General features: G+C 41.2%; 1 protein-coding gene across 3 annotated transcripts in view; it reads left to right on the top strand.

Annotated features, from left to right (window-relative positions):
• The window catches only part of LOC123967709 (triple functional domain protein-like), a 110,040-nt gene that overhangs the window by 49,135 nt on the left and 41,686 nt on the right, over positions 1-19,219 (top strand). For all 3 annotated transcript variants that reach the window (XM_046043900.1, XM_046043898.1, XM_046043899.1), the window contains 6 exons: positions 12,152-12,226; positions 13,129-13,243; positions 14,936-15,128; positions 16,202-16,306; positions 16,516-16,986; positions 18,022-18,144. In XM_046043900.1, the coding sequence (XP_045899856.1) occupies positions 12,172-12,226; positions 13,129-13,243; positions 14,936-15,128; positions 16,202-16,306; positions 16,516-16,986; positions 18,022-18,144 (1,062 nt within the window). In that variant the 5' untranslated portion in view covers positions 12,152-12,171. The remainder of the gene's footprint in view (positions 1-12,151; positions 12,227-13,128; positions 13,244-14,935; positions 15,129-16,201; positions 16,307-16,515; positions 16,987-18,021; positions 18,145-19,219) is intronic.

Consider the following 19,219-nt stretch of genomic DNA (forward strand, 5'->3'; position numbering starts at 1 on the left):
GGCGTTGTCATTGTGGCATTTGTTATGTGCAAAAAAGTGCCCTCAAAAACAGGTGGATGGAAACATATCTTCCCTCTCTTTTTGTCCTGTCGTCTGTCTCTCTCTCTCTTTCTCTCTCTCACTGTCTGATGACATCAGTCCAAGCCCCAACTGCTTTGGGCCACAACTGTCCGAAAATGATTGAAGGACAGCTGACGTGGTGTTGTCTCAAGCACTTTCTCTCCTTCCTCTTTCCTTCTCTGTCCTCTTTTCTTCTGAGGCAGTTAGTAACATAGTGGACCACAGACTCTCTCCCTGTCTGTCTCTCTCTCCCTTCTGCACCCTGCCTGTCAAGTGTTAGTTGGTGCACTGTGGTTTATTGGCTTGGTTTTGTTGCGCGGCGGGACAATCGGAGCATAGTTTGGAGAGAAGAAGGTGATGAATGGTGTTCCCTGAGCCGTACAAAGCGTCCTCCTCTCTACTTCATTGATGTGTCGATGCGACTCAGCTGGCTGCCCAGTGAGTTTGTACTGTATACTGTTGTGGGCTAACAGGCAGACAGATACACATGGACGCTCAGCGCTGAAAAGAGCTTTTATGCCTTTTTATAGTGTCGATCCCTCTCACACTCACTACTTCTCTCATGGTCTTTCTGCTCTTGTCTCTCTGTAGCTCTTAACAGCTCAACATGCAACAGTAAGACAGTGGATGCTCTTAAGGCCGCAGTGTTTTAGTGAAAAGAATATTACACCTCCTATTGGTGAATTCATATTCTATTATAAGCTAGATATGAAGTGAAGACTAGCAAATTAAAGATTACAGAAAGCAACATGCCTGGGTAACATGTGGGTAAAAGGGTAAAAGATCACGATTGTTCCCAGGGTAACCCCTTCCCATATGTACACACAGCTTTTTCTTCTCAATTTCATCACATTTCTTGAATATGGTGAGGCTAACAATGTCTAAGGGGTTTATAACACTATAATGTGTTATAAACCCCCCTAGACATTGTATGTTATGTTGTTGCCCCCACCACATGCCTCTTTCTCAGAGGTGACAATCCCTCTCAGTTATTTATTCCAACAGGATTATTCAGATATGTGACCTGGACTGCATGCGTCCACATACAGCAGGACAGTCCTTACTTTCTGCTCACAGAGACAAGAGAAGGCTCTCACACACTGAGGCAAGACATGAAACACCGTCAGCATAGCACAGTTAGCTCTCAGCTTCTTTGTGCCTGAATAATAACTAATTAATTCACTTTCCACAACCAAGCCAACATTTTTAACACTTCAGTGTTGGGGATCTAAATTCTTTCGCACAGGATCACCGCTTTTGGAAGCTCCTTTGTGTCACAAATTTTATCTGTGACACAGAACATGGCTAGTCTGACCATGTTGTTCCGTTTCCACTCCATGGGCTTTCTCAGGGACAGGCAGGGTCGGCTGTCTATGGAACTATGTCAGATGGCTAACACACCTGGTAGGTGGTCCCACAAAGTGCTTAGAGGATAGACCAAAGATAATGTGGATGGAAATGTTTATGTTAATGTTTTTTATTTTTTGATTGGAGTTTGGTCCGAAATGCTTGCACATAATGCAACCTGTCCATTATGTCAACACTTTTATGTCACAATAGTGTGTTCGCTACAGCTGGGGGGTTGATGCATCTTAATCACAGGAGTTTTTGTTGACTTTGATGACTTCTTTTGGCCTTGCGTTTGAGCTCCATGTCTTGTAAACCCATTTTTAGAGCTTATAGAGGCTTTCTTCACAATTTGGAAAAATAATGGTAATCCCCCCCTTGACTTTTCCTTTTAGGACGACAAAGAAGCTTAATTTCTCTCTAGGAGTAAACAGTGAATGAGCCCTTTGTTTAGTTTCCTCTGTTCACAAGATATTATCTACCAACTAAGCAACTGTTTTATAAAAGTAGATATGCACGAGCTTTTGGATCAAATTTAGCCTTGCTCAAGTTGGAAACACTATAATTTAGTCTCAATGAATTTATGTACCGATGAACATGTTGTTTGAGTATTTTTGAGGTTTATTGATGTCAAGATGGCGTGAAGGGTCAAATACAAAAGCTTTACATGTGACTTGTTGCAATTCATGTTCATGCAGCAAACGTCTGTTACATATTTCAAGAAAACAAGATGAACATTTTCAGTGTCTCATAAGGTAGGTAAATACTCACTGTCCACTTGATAATACACCTGTAAAGATAAGGAAGGAATTATTTACATTAAGGGTCCTGCTCTTGTGCAAAAGCTCACAGTCACCAACAGAGTCAAAGTATTAGTCAAAGAGAAGATTACAACCCATCATTATTAAAGCCTATTTCACCGCAAATCCACTAGCAACAACTGTTGGCTGGCTTAACTTTTTTCCCTGTGAGTAGCTAGCCAAACACACAAGGGGAGAAACTGTTTAATGCAAAGCACCACTTGTTACTAAATCTTGTTTTGGGGAGGGGTTAGTGACATGGGGGGGGGGGGGGGGGGGGGGCAGTTGGTGAAGGCAAAAAGGAGCTGGCAGTGCCTTTGGCTTTCTACAGCTCAATGGGTGCAGGGCGTTGGCCAATAATGGCACGGCTGTTGCTCAGTTGCCTCCTCGCCACGCAACAATGGTACAGTTAGAAAGCTAGAACTGGTAGGGTGATAACCGCTGTAGACCTGTGCAGGGTGTTGTGTAGGCCTGGATTGATCTCAACGGTTCAATGCTGGTTTTGGTTTACAATGGCTGTGCTGGATAACCACAGCTGGCAGTATGCCCAGGCTGGAAAAACCCTGATCAGACTCTCAGGTAGAGTATCATCTGCAATCATAAATGTATGCTGTTATGTTTATCAAGAATGCAGTAGAAGTACTGAGACAGGAACATGTCTGTAGTCAAAATACATCATTATATTAACTTTGGTTGATGGGTATTTAAGAAACCATTAAATTCTAAAATATGTGTTTACTGTTAATTCATTGTTAATGATCAAAGACCTCATAATATTTTGTTAAGTGCTGATGTTTTAGATATCATTTATGTATTAAATTGCTTTGTGTTTTTTTTAACTGCCGTGGTCTCACAAATAGCACCTCAATTAAGGCTGTGCCATTGGCGTGTGAATGGAGGGAATGTGACATGTATTGTTAAGCTGACACATGCTGCTAATTGTCTGTGTGTGTGTGTGTCTTATGTTTGAGAAAATTGAGGGGATATTTCTAGAAAGTGAAGGGGACACATAAGGCCGCTGCATATATGCACATTATTGTCTTTTTATACACTTTACCGCCACCCCTCATGCTTAAGGTGTCCTGTTTTCAGTTTAGTATATGGGTCATTGCGCTCCACTTGTGCTGTGCTACATAGACACAAAACTGTTTTTGTTACAATAGGGTATAAATAGAAAACAAAGTTACTTGGGCATACTGTAGAGCTTTGTTTGAATATTGAAGCTATACTATGGCTAAAGATGACACCCTGCTATGGCTTGCTAGCCATGGAAGATCTGTTCCGGGTGTTGAAACAGGTCAGCCAGGACAGCTGGCCTGTGCCTTAAGCACAGTGCAGCAGGCAAACTATTAGACAAGTACAGTCCATAACATCAAACTTGGCTTTTACTTCCCCAAATACTCTGATAAGGTAGCTAGAAGATATAACAGCCATCGCTCTCAATTAGAATGGAAGTGTTCTTTTTCATCCCCTCTTACTCAATCAACAAGACTTGCCTCCTGTAAGGGTAATGAATGCAGATGTCTGAGGAGATGACTCCTGTGAGGCTATTAGGAGAAATAGTGCTATTTGTCATGAGGAGAGCACTCAACAACAAGGCAAGCTTAGGGAGGATTTATAAAGGTTCTGGCATAGTTTAATTTATATGGACATATCCCAAGACCCATGAGAAAATGTGCAAGTCATGGGTCTAAATTACTGTAATGATGACTGTGCAATCAGTTGATCAATTTTTTCACTTGGGACAGGTTAACATTTTGCCCTTGTAAAGGACCGTTTTACTTTTATATTAAGATCCATAGAGAAGTTCTTTGTCAGACCTCATAAAAGCTAAAGTATCAATGCATAATTCTTTTATGTTGTCCCAATAGTTATTGTTCATAGAAATTTAAACCTGCCATCTAGTAGATGACCCACTTTGTTGCAGACTTTTAAAACTTAAGACTCTACACACATAGAGATACAGTAGATGTCCCATTTTTATGCACCTTGGGAGGAACAACGGCCCCTCTGTTTAAATGCTAGACAATTACAGAATGTAGTTGCAGAAAGTTGATAATGACAAGACAAGTGCTTCCAATCAAAGGGCTGCTGCTTCAGTCTTTTCTCCTGATACTGACAATACCCAAAAGGTATTGTGCCTGTCAACAGTGCTGACTGTTGGTGCACCACTGACTCTCATGTTCTCATCCTTCCAAATTTAGCCATGTGAAAGTGTGTGGACATAAAATCATAAAAAAGACAGCGTCATGTACTGGCAAGTAACACAAAGGGTTGCCAATAGTGAGGCCTAGGGGAACACTAAGTATGTCTGAAGTCAATAGAGTCAAAACAGGGACGGGGTAAGACCGTTGGAGAGAGGGAGAGAAAGGGAGGGAGAGAGAGAGAGAGAGACAGACAGAAACAAGAAACAAAGAAAAAAAAAAGAGGAGATTTCTAAATTGTACATGGAGGTGAGGTTGTTATCCAAGCTCACTGAGGTGTGAAAGGAAAAGAGAGACAGCTGTTGTGTAATAATAAGAAAACATACAGTACTTATATTCTGTCAAGGTTTATTACAACGTTAACCAGATTAAAAATGAAACAACCATACATACACACACACACACACACACACACACACACACACACACACACACACACACATACCGCTTTTACACACAAACAGTCTTACACATTTTCTTATTGTGCAGCATGTTTTCAATTCAAATTCAAATTAGCTTTATTGGCATGAATGTGTAACAACAATATTGCCAAAGCATCTTACATACTAAGAACAATCAACCCCATACATTTCATTAAACAAGTAAAATAAAATAAATAAATAAAACAGTAAGCGTGTGTGTGTGTGTGTGTGTGTGTGTGTGTGTGTGTGTGTGTGTTAAATAAAAATATATTATTAATTATTTTTAAATATTATTATAATATATATTATTTTCACCCCTGGGCTGTCTCCAGGTTGTGTGTGCGCTCAGAATTTTATCTTCTAGAGTATATTATTGTTACCGCTTTTACTACACACGTATGTTGCAGCACTGAAAGTGTAATTTCAGAAATGTGTGCGGTGTTATGTGTAGCCCTTTACTGACCTCACAAACAGCTCAGTGAAATAGCCTTCATATGCACCCTCACTGGCTTGCATAAGACTGCTGACCATTGTTTATTTTAGCGCTGCTCACACCCTGTGCTAAATAAGAGTTATATTTAGTGTGTGAGTTGGATTTGTTGTACCGGATGGTGTGGACATGATTTACAGAGCTTTCTGTTCTCTCTGTTCTGTGTGATGAGTTGTTCATTCAGGGAGGTCTTAATCTGTGGGATATATTTAGGTGAATATGTTTGTTTCACTCTGGCGTCCCTAAGGTTTTGTTGTGTTATGCTTAATTAGGAATTATTTATATGACATTGTGGTCAAGAGTTACATTTAGGTTATTTGTTTTGAGTAAAAGATTGGAAATATTGGTATCGATGTGCTGAAAAGAAATACCCATTGTGCTTTAATAGTAAAAGTATTAATTGCATTGTAGTAATACAGTGCCTGTTTATTTGTCTCCAATGCTCATGTTTGTGTTTGAGAAGGAGAGGTTTGTTTTAGGATAAGTCAAGCAAAAAGGCTTGAATTAGTTCTGTCAAGCAAAAAGGCTTGAATTAGTTCTGGCTTTTCTCAGTTTTATTGTTTTATCTGAAGGCGCCACACTGCAGTTACAGATTGAACATTTAAGCACAGTGCCAGAGCTCTACCATGAGATTAGTTTTTGTTTCCTACCCTTCCCATTTGTTATGACTTATTCATACCCTTTTATGCTGTGCTTAGGGGTTATATCCAGGTCGAGGGGTTGCGGTAGGAGCAAAGTGTTATTTTTACTGTAAGCCACACTGTAACAACAATATGAGAAACCCGATGAAAGTTGAGCTCACCACAGTCCCCAGGCCCCCTGCCAGCTCCCGCTGAAGGTCACGGAACTAGAGTAGAATAGAGGCTGCTAGAAGTGGCTTTGTATCTGAGGGTGGGATAGAAGGGCTGAGGGTATGCAAGAGTAAAAAGATAGGGAAATAAATAAATGAAAAGGATATACAGTTGACGAGAAAGAAAGATAGAGAAATGGAGCAGAAGGCAGAACAAGGGAAAGATAAAGCTCGTAGTTATTTATCTTATCATCCTGTTGCACCGGGGCAACATGCGGTTGCTGTTATTCTAGTCAGGGTTGTCACACAGGCAGCGTGACAAACAACCTGCTTGTAACAGCCCATCATCTAGACTACGCTCAGCACTCATATTGCCCACAACAACATGTAAGGCTATAGCAGCCTGATATCCCTACACACTTGGGGGTTAAGCAGAAATAGTACACAACATGGCATCTTCACATGGCAGACATGTGATGAGAGTAGATAGTGTAAAAAGATAAAAACAAACTGTGGTTACAGAGCTAAAAGCTGAATTGTTCATTTAAGTGGGTGAAATTGTTAAAGAATGCTAATTTTAGTTCAACATCAAACTGTGTAAGTCAGCACTTAGGTAAGTTTGAATGTGCTAGTCCACTCAGTATTTTTATGGTTGACCTTTAAGTGCAACTCAAAAGAGCTACTGTTGGCTTGTTTCAAACTCCTGGAAGACACTGATGTTACTTTTCTCAGAGTGAGAAATCAGTTTTGTGTTGTGCTGAAGTGAATTCCCTCTAGGATCCACAGTGGCCCGTGCTCTGCTTTCTGCCTGGGTTCTGTTTTACCCAAAAAGCTGATAAAGTGGCACATCCCTCTCTCCAAGGGAGCTCTATTGTTAGAGCCCTGCAAAGGGTGTCAGTCATACTGCTGCACAGTGAAACACAGTTCAGAACACACACACACACACACACACACACACACACGAACACACACACACAAGCTGGCATACACACACACACACACACACACACACACACGCCTAAGACCAGTGCACACTCCCTCTAACTCAAGCTCGGCAATGACTACACCAGTCCGCTCCCACACTTCCTCTGTTTCTGCGCTGTTCCCAAAAACTCCCTGCATTCTAAGCCCATCCAAGTCGGGTCAAACTGAGCCAAACCAGGCTGAGCAGTGTGACAAATGCCTCCCAATTGTCTCTTTCCACTCATAGTAGGGTTCACATTCTGGGTCAGAGCCCAGAAGTGAAGTATGAACAAGCCATCTGAAATCCATCACGGTCACATGCACTGTAAATCTGCGCATAGCAAACACTAAAAGAGCTTACATTTATATAGCTGTGATTACAAATAAATAATGAGAACCCATTTGTTGCATCTGTATTATGAAATATTGCTGAATGAAGTGCTGGTTTCACATTATTGGTAGAAAATGCATTTCACAGTGACTAGTGCACTGAATCTTACCATACTCATCCTCCTGTCGCTCACAGCAGGAATGTGTGTTATCAGGTCCGTGCTGAGGCGGTCAGCACAACAGCCATGGGGAATTACTGTACTTTTTCTGCAGTATTATATATCAGGCCTGGTCTGTTCTGCTGTACTACACATACAGACTAGCTTGTAATTGCTGTGAGTTTGAGGTTACGAGGTTATGAGCCAGAGGATTGGCATCATGCGGCGTGCCAGGCTGTGCAGATGTATCATGTACAGTCTAGCCTGTGGTCTAAAGGATTGGCGCAGTGCACTGAGGCCGTCTGTTCTGAAGTGCTGTGGAAAGAAGACACGAGTATGCAGTTGTGTTCAATTTGGGTTTATGAGCTGGAGTTATGATGCTTCTAGGGGAAGAAATTGGTTGCGTTTATCCCTTCACATGTTACAATTTTGGTCAGGTGTTAAATAAACTTTTTTATGTCCATTCTGATCTAAACTTAGTGCATGCGTTCCCTATTATATCTCATTAAAACACTCTAGAAACAAGTCTGTAATCCAGTTTGGATTCTAAAAGATGTAGGATGTTTTCAGTCTGTGGTGTAAAGAATTGGTACAAGGCACGAACACACTCTATTCTGTGGAAGTGTATTCAGATCAGCATGCGAGTGTTTCCCATCTGGAGTTAGGAGGGGAAAAGGAAATGGATTGGCACACTTTCTGCGTGTTGCCTCTGATACACAGCAGTGTGAATTTAAGGATTTAGGGCACAATCCTTGTGGAGAGACGAGAAGAAGAAGGGTTGAGCAGAGTGAATCTGTGACGCTGCCTCTTGCTCTCATGTCTGTTTGCTTTCTAAATTCAGGCAGAGCAACAGGAGTGAAAATACAGTGTACTCACAGCTCAGGCTGCATGTGAAATTCTTTCAAAGTGACTTTGGAATCAAGCTTTGAAAAAACAAAGACTGAGAAATTATTAAAAACTGAGCATGAAACGGTTCAGTCCGTGTGTAAGCTCAGTTATTCTTTGTCTTCAAGTAAAAATGTAAGCTACAATTTTGAGTATTTACCTCTGTGGTTGTGTGTTTTACTTGAATATCACTGCTAAACCGAAAAGGTTGTCTCAAGTCTGAGCCGCATAAATTAAACAAGTTGCTCTCTGAGCAGAGAAAGTTTGCATTAATACAAAATCAGTCTAACTATTTGCATGCAGGCATGACCCTGAATGGATATCAAATAAATTATTATGAATAACTGTCTCCAAGTTCTCAAGACAAGGGAGAAAAATACATTTGTTTTATGGCTTTGTCTTGTAGCATTCCACTGTTTTGTACACTGAATTGTTATAGCTGTTAGCCTACTATTGCTTATTGCTGTTACTGCATTTATGAAATGGTTAAGAGCTACAAAAAGATTGTGAAATGATTCAAGAACATCACCAACTACCTAAATATGTAGTGGCATTGCAAATTACCAATATGACAAATAGTTCCACTCTTACACTTGCATAGCTGATAAGCCACATGACGTACTATCGTTGTCCCTTTGATGAATGTATGCACAAGATGGGTCAAATACTAAATTTGCAGAGCTAAAGAGCATGTGCACTTGTGTGTGTGTGTGTGTGTGTGTGTGTGTGTGTGTGTGTGTGTGTGTGTGTGTGTGTGTGTTATGAATGACATACTGGCATCGGCCACGCCTGCATTGCTTATGTCCAAATTATCTGCTGCCTGTCGTGTGTGCAGTTGATCTCGCGGTCATCACCTTGTATTTCCTGCTATGCACACATGCCCCAGTGAGCACGGGTGGAAAAACACTCTATTCTCTCCTCTGTGTTTTTTCTGCTTTTAATTCTAGATTTACAAAAAATAATAATTACAAAAAAGCTCACTGTAAGAACCTTATTTCTTGGTTGGACATGATGCACTCCGCCTCACTTTACAGGGCACTGAGTGCAGGCTGCCAGTGAAATGGATTGCTCTCATTATGAGTGTGTTATGAACAAGCCGTCTTGATTGAAAAGCTTTATTTCATGCTCGGCAGACTTGTAAATGAGGAGTTGTGTGTAGTGAAGAGAGGAGATTGTCGTGTGTGTTCTGGTGTGTTAGTGTGTGTGTATAGCAAGAGGCGATGAATCACAGTGTGTAGGGTAATTCTTTATTTCTGCAGGATATTGTATGGGTTATCGCTGCATATAAACATGACGAAATTTAGAAAAGACTCTGTGGTTGTATGTGGATGTGCCTATTTTACTTGTTGACATCACAAGTAATTGGCCCTCGTACCATGGAAGCAACTTACTCTTCACCAACAGCTTTTTATATTTTGCTGCTCTCCATTTTTTATGACCATACAACACTTTATGTGGAATTTTCCACATTGCCATGCTCAGTCTTCTTAGTCCATGTGAGACAGATAGAGGGGGATTGGATGAGAAACAGGTGCAGCAGGTTATAAAGACACAGTCAGCGACAGATAAGGAGATCATACAAACCATGAGTGTGCATTGCGAGGGATTCACTCATCTGTTTTGCCCCTCTCTGTCCTCTCACCAGCCGTGCAAAGAGATTGAAACCATTATTGCTACCTCAGTCGCATCTTGTCTCAGCTGGTTGTGACATTATCTGTGAGTCCGTTTGTGTTGAGTCCAGCCACTTCCACACAGTGAGCTAATGCGCTGTCATCCAGGCCTGACTGCTTCTCCTAACTCCCTCAGACCGTGGATGAAATCGATATTACAGGAACCATTAAAACATGTAGGAGTTATTTAGCTGTCTCTTTCAGCAGTCTCCTCTGTCTGTATTATTATCTGTCTCGCTCTACACTGCAGTTTTGTCCGTCCCCACATTCTTCTCCTCGCCGTCTCGCTTGAATAATTTTCAGCCTGTGCTTCTCTGTTCCTGTCATTTTATACCACACACTCTATGTCTTTGTCAGCCTGCCTTTGATCTATTTATCATTTTATCTATCTCTCTCCATCCATTTTTGAAGCTTTCTGCCATTCCCTCTCTGTCTTTACTTTGCATTGCCTCAGGTTGTTACTCATTTTCAACCTGGAAGAAGTAGACACAGGATTAATGATACTCGTGTTGAAAAATGTCTTCATTCTACTACTTTGCTCCCTGTTTGTGTCAAGCTGTGGTCTGAATAATTTTCAAAAATTGAGAGCAAGTACTCAACTTTGAATAATCACTGGCTCCTTGTTGAAAGTAGGGCTTTACTGTAGTTTAAAATGAATTTAGAATCATGACTGCCTTTTATTTGAGGGCATTCGGTGTGTGTATGTGTGCATGATTCAGCACCCAGCAGTCTACCCACTATCTAATTAGCTCATTTCCATTTGTAGTCAGTGTGATTAAAATGTTTATATTATAACTGTCAAAGCAGCACAGTGTTTATGTAAAGTAGTTAGCTTTTTCCCCTACAGTATTTATCTCCCTGTTTATGTTTACAAAAGCAGGCTTAAAATATTTCTTCATGTTTTTCATCCCATTTAAATTTTTTTTAATAGACACGTCAGCAGGAATATAAGTATGACAGCGTGATGGATAGTCAAAAGCGGCAGGCTGGCTATGCATATGCAGCCATTTCAAGCCTTAAGTGAGTTGTGCCTCAGTTGGTATCAGTGATGTACCGTATGATAGAATTTAAGATAATTAAACATAGAGCTCAATAAATGATTTGCTGTTCGCTCGCAACTTCAAATACATGTTCCTATTATATTTTGTCTGTGTGTAAATGTGAGATAGATGACTCACAGCTACATTGAGACAATATTTAGTGACATCACCAGCTTACTGCATCTGCAGAGAGGCACTACACCCCCCAACACCACCACCCCACCTCCTCCCTTGCATGCACTCATACATTCAGTGATCAAAGCGGTCAATATCATGATTGATGTGTATTTTTTACTAACAGCAACTATAGGTTATTGTGCTTTCCAATGCATAACATTGTAGCAGTGAATGTTTAATGTTAACCAAATGAGAATGCACTGGATTTGAAAAAAGCGATCAGATGCGTCATACTTTGGGCATTAAGAAAATATGGTGTGGTATTTGACTGTATCACACATCCTTACATTATTCTGTTCAGTGGACCATCTAAATCAGTTGTCTTCATGACTGACTGCTCTGACACGCCAAAGAGATAAGTCAGTTGGTGTGTGTGTGTGTGTGTGTGTGTGTGTGTTGAATTGCTCCATCTTGCATCCTGGTATTAACCAGTGTGCCATCTGTTGAGGAGGCGAGGCAAAAGACTTGACATTTGAAGAACATACCGCAACGGAGCAGGCAAGACCATGGTGGAAAATCCAATGGTATAGTAGGCCGGGATAAGTAGATAGTGCAATGATGAAAGTCTGAGAGGTTTGATTGATGTCATCTGGATAAAAAAAAGCAGTGTTAATCTTGAAGCATTATCAGCAAACACTGACCAACTCAGTACAGTATACTAAACATATCAAATGCTCTTGGCCACAGTGTGAAAATAAAAGCAAAGATTAAGACTGGTTTAATTACTCTGCTGATCAACCGGCCATTCTTTATTCGTCTAGTCTGTTGATTGCCCCCCACCTCGCTGACGTCTCTGTTTTTCTCTTTTGTTTCAGGGTTTCATCGCAATGAGGATATGAAGGCCATTGATGTGCTTCCCATCCTCAAGGAAAAGGTCGCCTTTCTCTCAGGTCAGACCTATACAGTTGCACTTCATTTTCAGTGAAGGGGAGTCATAGCCAAACCAGACTTGTACTTTTGCGTAGATGCCCCTCAAGTCAGCCATTCCAAATTAAATTGTGCCTGGGGGAGACTTGAGTGCTTTGAAAATACAACGGCTCATGTTTCAAGTGTAGAAATCTATTCAAGCTTCTCATTGCTTCTCCTTTACTACTTCGTAGATTATTTCAGTTTCTCTTAACTGTTTCTGGCTCGTCATGGTGCTGACCTGATCTTTGCATCATTAGTGTTAACTGCATGGGCATTGCCGTAATTGTGACTGAGTGTGAGAAAGTGTTTTCCCCTGTTCGTTAATACTCAGTGTTTGTTACTGCAGTCTGACTGAGAGGCTATTGCTAGTCTTGTCATCATGAGACTAATTTGACCCCTGACTCTTCAATTTGACTCAGTATGGTCATGACTAACTGCAGAAATATTCACAGATGGTACCCATACAAATAAGTGGCTGTCATCTCAGAGAACCACTGCACTCTCTGTACATCTTTTTGCGGTAGTATTCTGTAGGTTATCTAGTCCTATGTGAACTTAATTTTAGACTAAGCATTTAAAGGGAAAAAAACAATCTGTTCATTTATTCTGCTTAATACGATAGCTGAAAGTTCTGTGTGGAGTTTATGTAAATCTCGAGTTTATGTGTTTCTGGATGCTCTGTCATAGAATTAATGTGTGAAAAGCAGGGAAGAACCCTGGACAAGTTGCTATGCCATCACATTGGCAATACAGTAGCAATTCATTTTATATATAGAGAAAACAATTTTTATTGACACCAGCCGTGCTGCAGCATATCAGCATTATCTAAATTGGACAAAGCAGTTATTTAATGACATTTTTGTCATCTTATTTCTACCCAAAGGTGGCAGAGACAGACGCGGAGGTCCTGTTCTCACCTTTCCAGCACGGAGCAACCATGACAGAATACGACCCGAAGACCTGCGCAGGCTCATAGCCTACCTGGCTACTATTCCCAGGTAGGAATTGTTCTTAGGAAACATACACAAACTGTGAACATAGACACAAACTCATATGCACATGCGCTGACTTATGGACCCTATTCTTGATCCTTGAGGCTACGTTAATTTGAAACAGACTCCTCTTGGCTCCTTACGCAGTCACACTCACACACGTCTCAACACTTTCTTTGTGTCAGACTTTCCCACCTTGCTTGGATTTAAAGCATTGCCTGAGGCTGCAAAGAGCAGGAAAGGTTTAATTTTGGATTCAGTGTGAAGAACCCCCCTCTTCTTCCTAACTGTCTAGTAAAAAGCCATTACTCCTTTATGTAGCTTACCACTATTTAGTAACACCCTGTTACACCAACGTCTAGTTAGAGTGGATCACTTTTAAATAAACAAAGTGATATGTAGATTGCCACTCCTTTTTCTCTTGGTCTTAAAAAACAGTTAGCTTGTCTTTGCTCTGTAGTTCTGTGTATCGCTGACGTTTAAGTCTAGAAGCACCTTTTCCTTCACATTTGACACTTAGCTCCAGGCTGCTCTGTTTGGAGTCAGTTGTGATTAGCCAGGAGGGAAGCTTGCTCTCTTCTGTTCTGCTGCTTCTTTGTTGCACTCTTGTGCTTTTGCAGGTTGAGTGCTTTTAAGTCTTTTTCACAGTATAGTTTGACTCCAGGTTTCTGCAGGTCTCCTTAAGTGCATTCTGGGATGTCAGAGGCAAAATCAAAAAATACTCAATTTCTGCGTATACTTCAGTCAATGGTTGTCAGTAGGATACAAATGTTTGTATAGTGCAGATAGTTTGCAATTCTGTATTAAAGTCCAAGAACAAGCTAGTAATCAGATGGTGACATCTGGAACAAAATCTTTTCTTTAAAACTCAAAAAAAAGTGCTCAAAACTATGTATAAAAACCAGTCTGAATCCAGACCAGGTCTGTCGGAGGTGGCCAGCCATCCAGTTTGAGGCTCAGAAGGACCCAGCTGTCACTAACTCAGAAGGAGGTCAGCTTCTTCTCCTCAGCTTGATTTCTCTTTCTCCTGTCTAAATATTTCTTCTGTCTTTATTACATCTGTGTCTCTCTTGCGCTCTCTCTCTTTCTTTTTCTCTCTCCCCCATCTCCCTCTCTCTCCTCTCCCCCCTCTACACTCTGTTTTTCTCTACCCATTTGGCCGCCGCTCTGTTTTCAGAGAGTGAGGTCAGAGTGAGTTAGAGCAGGAGGGCCTGCGTCTGTTTCTGTCTCCTAGCTAGACACATTCAGATTAAAGCCTTTAACACTGAGAAACAACCTTTTATGGACTTATACAGCAGCGGGACTCCTGGTAAGCAGCAGTGGAAATTTCAACGCTTGAATGTTTTAACAATTTTTTCCCTCCACAGATGCTCTGGAGATTTGTATGGGATGTTTGGACTTTAAATCTTTTTGGCATCTTTGCAGTTATAACAGACCTTTCAGAAAAAGATTTATAGTGTCTCTATTTCTGTTACATGGGCAGTGACAATGCTGTGACAGAATAGTTTGACATTGTTTCTTTTAGCTCACTCATGTGATTGTTTTTGTCCTTTTTCTGTATCTTGTTTATACTCTCCCCTAAGCTCCCCTAATGGTTTCATGTTAGCATAATAAAATCATTTAAATGCAATATATCGTATCATCTGTTAATTTGCTCTTTAGTGTAGCCTTTTACTTCTTTATTCATGTTTTTTGCAGTGAGGAGGTGGCCAGACATGGCTTCACAGTCATTGTGGACATGCGTGGTTCTAAGTGGGACAGCATCAAACCTCTGCTGAAGATCCTCCAGGACTCTTTCCCTTCTTGTATCCACGTCGCACTCATCATCAAGCCAGATAACTTCTGGCAGAAGCAGAGGACCAACTTCGGCAGCTCCAAGTTTGAATTTGAGGTGGGTGACACACCATACTCTTAACCTAACTACTTCTAATACACACAACTAATCCTTTTAACATCTAGCTTTAGTATTGTTGTTGTGGATGTTGTTGATGGACCATTAGTGTTACAGACTCTTTTGAGTATACATGTTTGTGATTGTTTTATTTTTTCTACAAGAGATAGCTATATCAGTTGTGCTTATTACCTCACTGCATTTTAAGATGAACAATTTGTTGTAAGCTATTAGTGTTCTTGTTAGCTTAGCATAGCCATCTATCTTAATTTATCAGCTCTAATTGGACTGCTGCTCGGTGACAGTGGCACTGTTCTGTCCCGTGTGGGCATGTGGCGCTGGTATATTTAGACCTGACCCAGTTACTATGGCAACAGGATATATAGGACATGGCGAAGCATTTCGTCCCAACAGTAGGGAGTTGGGTTTGGACAAGCCATTTGTTGTTTTTTATGATGTCAAACATGTACTATATTTGAGTAGGGCACAATTATAACCAGGAGGGTTATAGAACTCTGCTGAGTCTCTGCAGAGTTCTTACCCTTAAGTGTGTGTTGTTTTGAAGTTAAAAAAAACACTGTTATTTTAGCATATATACCAGAGAGTACTCAGGTAGATTCCAGTCCTTAATCTGACCGTTTATTTTTCATTTTCTTTGTGTTCCTCTTGCTCTAGTGAATGTCAGCAGTTTCTGTTTTTACTAACTTAAGAGTTTATGTCTGTGTATTTCCATCTTATTAATGATAACATGAATGCTTCTTAAAATGTCTGGAATGTTTTGTGTTTTGTCCCCTCACCTATCTAAACAGTAGACCTGGGGAGCCACTGACTTTACACATTCTTTTCATAGTCTAGGGTTGACATTGGGAAATATTTTGACAAGTTAACATTCGATTAGTTTGGAAAATGAAGATGATGATAATTAAACTGTGGTGGTTTGTCTCTTGTTTATCCTTCCTGTCTGTTACTAATGTTTTTGACTTCTGTTCTTTGCCTGCATTCACCCTTCTTTTACCTCATCTATCACTTTATTGTCACTTCCTCTCTTCATTTGTCCCACCCACCTGCACCAGACGGTAATGGTCTCCTTAGAGGGTTTATCCAAGATTGTGGACCCATCCCAGCTGACAGCTGACTTTGAGGGCAGCTTAGAGTACAACCACGATGACTGGATTGAGGTTTGGATACTTTCTCTTTTTCTTCAGCTCTTTAAAAGTCATGCACAAAGACACCAGCCTCTGACATGGCTTTTTATGTTTAATTAAGAAACTCTATCTAACTATTCTGAGCAGGACTTTCTCTGCAAGTCTTGTCTTTTGCCATTACTTAAGTAACTGAAATTCATTCCATTTCGGAAAATGCAGGTCACTTTTAACTTTCGTTTCAGGTGCGGCTGTCATTTGAGACCTTTGCCAGTGACGCAGCGCGGGCACTGGCACGCCTCGAGGAACTCCAGGACACCTTGTCCCAGCGTGATCTCCCGCGGGACCTGGAGGGGGCTCGGAGGCTCATGGAAGAACATGCAGCACTGAAGAAAAGGGCCACTAAGGCCTCGGTAGAGGAGCTAGATTCACAGGGACGAAGGCTGCTACAACGGCTACAGTCACAAACTGCAGGAGGTGGAGGTAGCAGTGATAGTGGGTACGTTAACCGCACTGGTGGAGCTAGTGGAGATTCCAACGACCATCATCACGGGTTCCATACACATGCGGACGCACACAACCTAGTAGCTAAAGTGACGGGTTTGTTGGACAAGCTGCACGGGACTCGCCAAAATCTCCAACAGCTGTGGCACATGAGGAAGCTGAAGCTGGACCAGTGTTTCCAGCTGCGTCTGTTCGAACAGGACGCAGAGAAGGTCAGAATGCCATTCTTTCCTTTTCCATTCTATTCTCCATACTATTCATGTGATAATTGAAACCATGTAGAAGATAAGGTTAATTGGTTCCTCCCTTACTCCTCATATTCCTGCCCCTTGGTGCTTCCATGTGAATATGTGCAGTTTATTTCTTTATACAAGCAGGTATTTCAGGCCACACAAGAGCTAATCGTGATGCGTGACCATGCATGCATGCCAGTCTTAGCTGGGTATTTGAAAACATTACATTAATCCAGATGTTTAAGTCCTCAGATCAACTTTCATCCCCATGAAGGCAAGATTAGTGAGGCTGTGTATGTATATACTGGTAACAGCTTAATAGATGAGGTGCATTAGTAGACTGAAACTATGGGCCAGTGTTGACAGAACAGTATCCTGATAATCTAAATAATTTTAACTACATGTGGATTTAAAATTCTAAAAGCTTTTTTTCATCATTTAATAGTAAATTGTATATGATTTTTGTGTATACTCAAGCCATATTTTCTATCTTAGTCAAATATGACCTGAGCTGTGTGCATGGAGACAGAGAGTAAATGAATGTGTAAGTGTGTACCTGTATGTCGTCAGTGTTTCAGGAGTGTGATGTTGTGTGTCTGGAGCTGGAAAAAGATACAACATGTGTTGAGTTGGAGGCAAACACAGATGCTTGCTATGGAAAGTGTTAGAGTTGCAATCAAACACACATTTTCCATACACCAAACATGTAGAGAGACAAAAATAGAAAGAACACACTACCACATAAATAAACCACACACACACACACACACACACACGTACAGATGAGGTTGTTATTTTGTTCCTCCTTACTACATGGGAGCTTGAAGATGACTTGCCTCTAGAAGTCAGTGCAGTGATGACTGATGAAATGTTTCAGTTAATTACAAACAAACAACAGGCCCTCTCTTATTCTTACAGCTGTTGCTGTGAGTAAATGTGGGATAGAGCGACCCTTTTCATTTACTGTGCATTCTGTAAAACTGACTGCATTTTCTCCCCCTCTTCCGTGAATAGATGTTCGACTGGATCATGCACAACAAGGGGCTTTTTCTCACCAGTTATACAGAGATTGGAGGGAACCACCAACACGCTGTCGAGCTGCAGACCCAGCACAACCACTTTGCTATGAACTGCATGGTAAGACGTCTTTGTCTCTGTCGTGCACACACACACATGCACAGAAACACACTCACACACAGGCGATCAGTCACAGACAATCATCATTAATGTCATTCACAGGCCTCCCACCACTGTACAACCACCACGCACATAAACATGCACTTCTTTTTCACAGCCTTTATCCCAAACCATCCTCTTCCTTCGGCGGTGACTCGCTGTAGACTGATATTTTCTGTGCTGCCACTCTCTCTCAGATTATTCAGCTGTTTTCCACTCTGCCTCAACTCTGCCCCCTCTGTCACATCTAGTCTCACAGTGCTGTTCCCATAATTGACCCATATCGCCTCCCTGCCCCTCCCATAGCTGTGTTCTGCCCTCTGCTGCTTTGCTCCACCGCCCTCCTTGCTCTGCCCTCCTGTACCTTACTGTAGTCTGTGGAGCTTTGCTGCTGACTAAGTGTAGCTGAGACATTATACTGTATTGACTCTGCAGTCTTTACAGTGCTCTGCTCTGCTCGTTCTTATCAAAACCTTTAACCTTTCAGGATCTTGCTCACTAAAAACATAAATCATCATTCGCTGATCCTTCCTTCATGTTGGTGTTTGTCTTCCACCTATCACAAACCATACAGTGCTCTACTTTACTTACATAGTCACGTTTTATTTTTTTATTCCAATTCATCAATGACAGTTACATTGCATCGTATTGCTGTGTGATCCCAGTGAGGCAGATATAACTAAGCGTTTAAACCAAGCTTGAACCACTTTATATCTATGAAGGGTGCACAGGTGGGACTTTTGACAGCAAAGCAAATGTTTAATTTGTTTTTGACTGAAATTGGTTTCAAAACTAAAAAAGACATTTAAATATGACTTAATAATTAAACACGTTTAGCTAGTTACCTCTAATTTGGACAAAAACAACACAACCCTTACACAGGAAAAGGTGTTAAATCATAGAAACTATTGTTCGTGTGACAAAACTGTAGCCAAGGGAGAGTGGGGCCCATGGCATAAATCCTCCCACTCACAGCATCACAAATCACTGGCGTTAGCAGCTTCAGGGACCGCCCAAAGCAAGTTGTGTCAACACT

The sequence above is a fragment of the Micropterus dolomieu genome, linkage group LG03 (genome assembly GCF_021292245.1).
Source record: "Micropterus dolomieu isolate WLL.071019.BEF.003 ecotype Adirondacks linkage group LG03, ASM2129224v1, whole genome shotgun sequence".
Classification (NCBI taxonomy): domain Eukaryota; kingdom Metazoa; phylum Chordata; class Actinopteri; order Centrarchiformes; family Centrarchidae; genus Micropterus; species Micropterus dolomieu.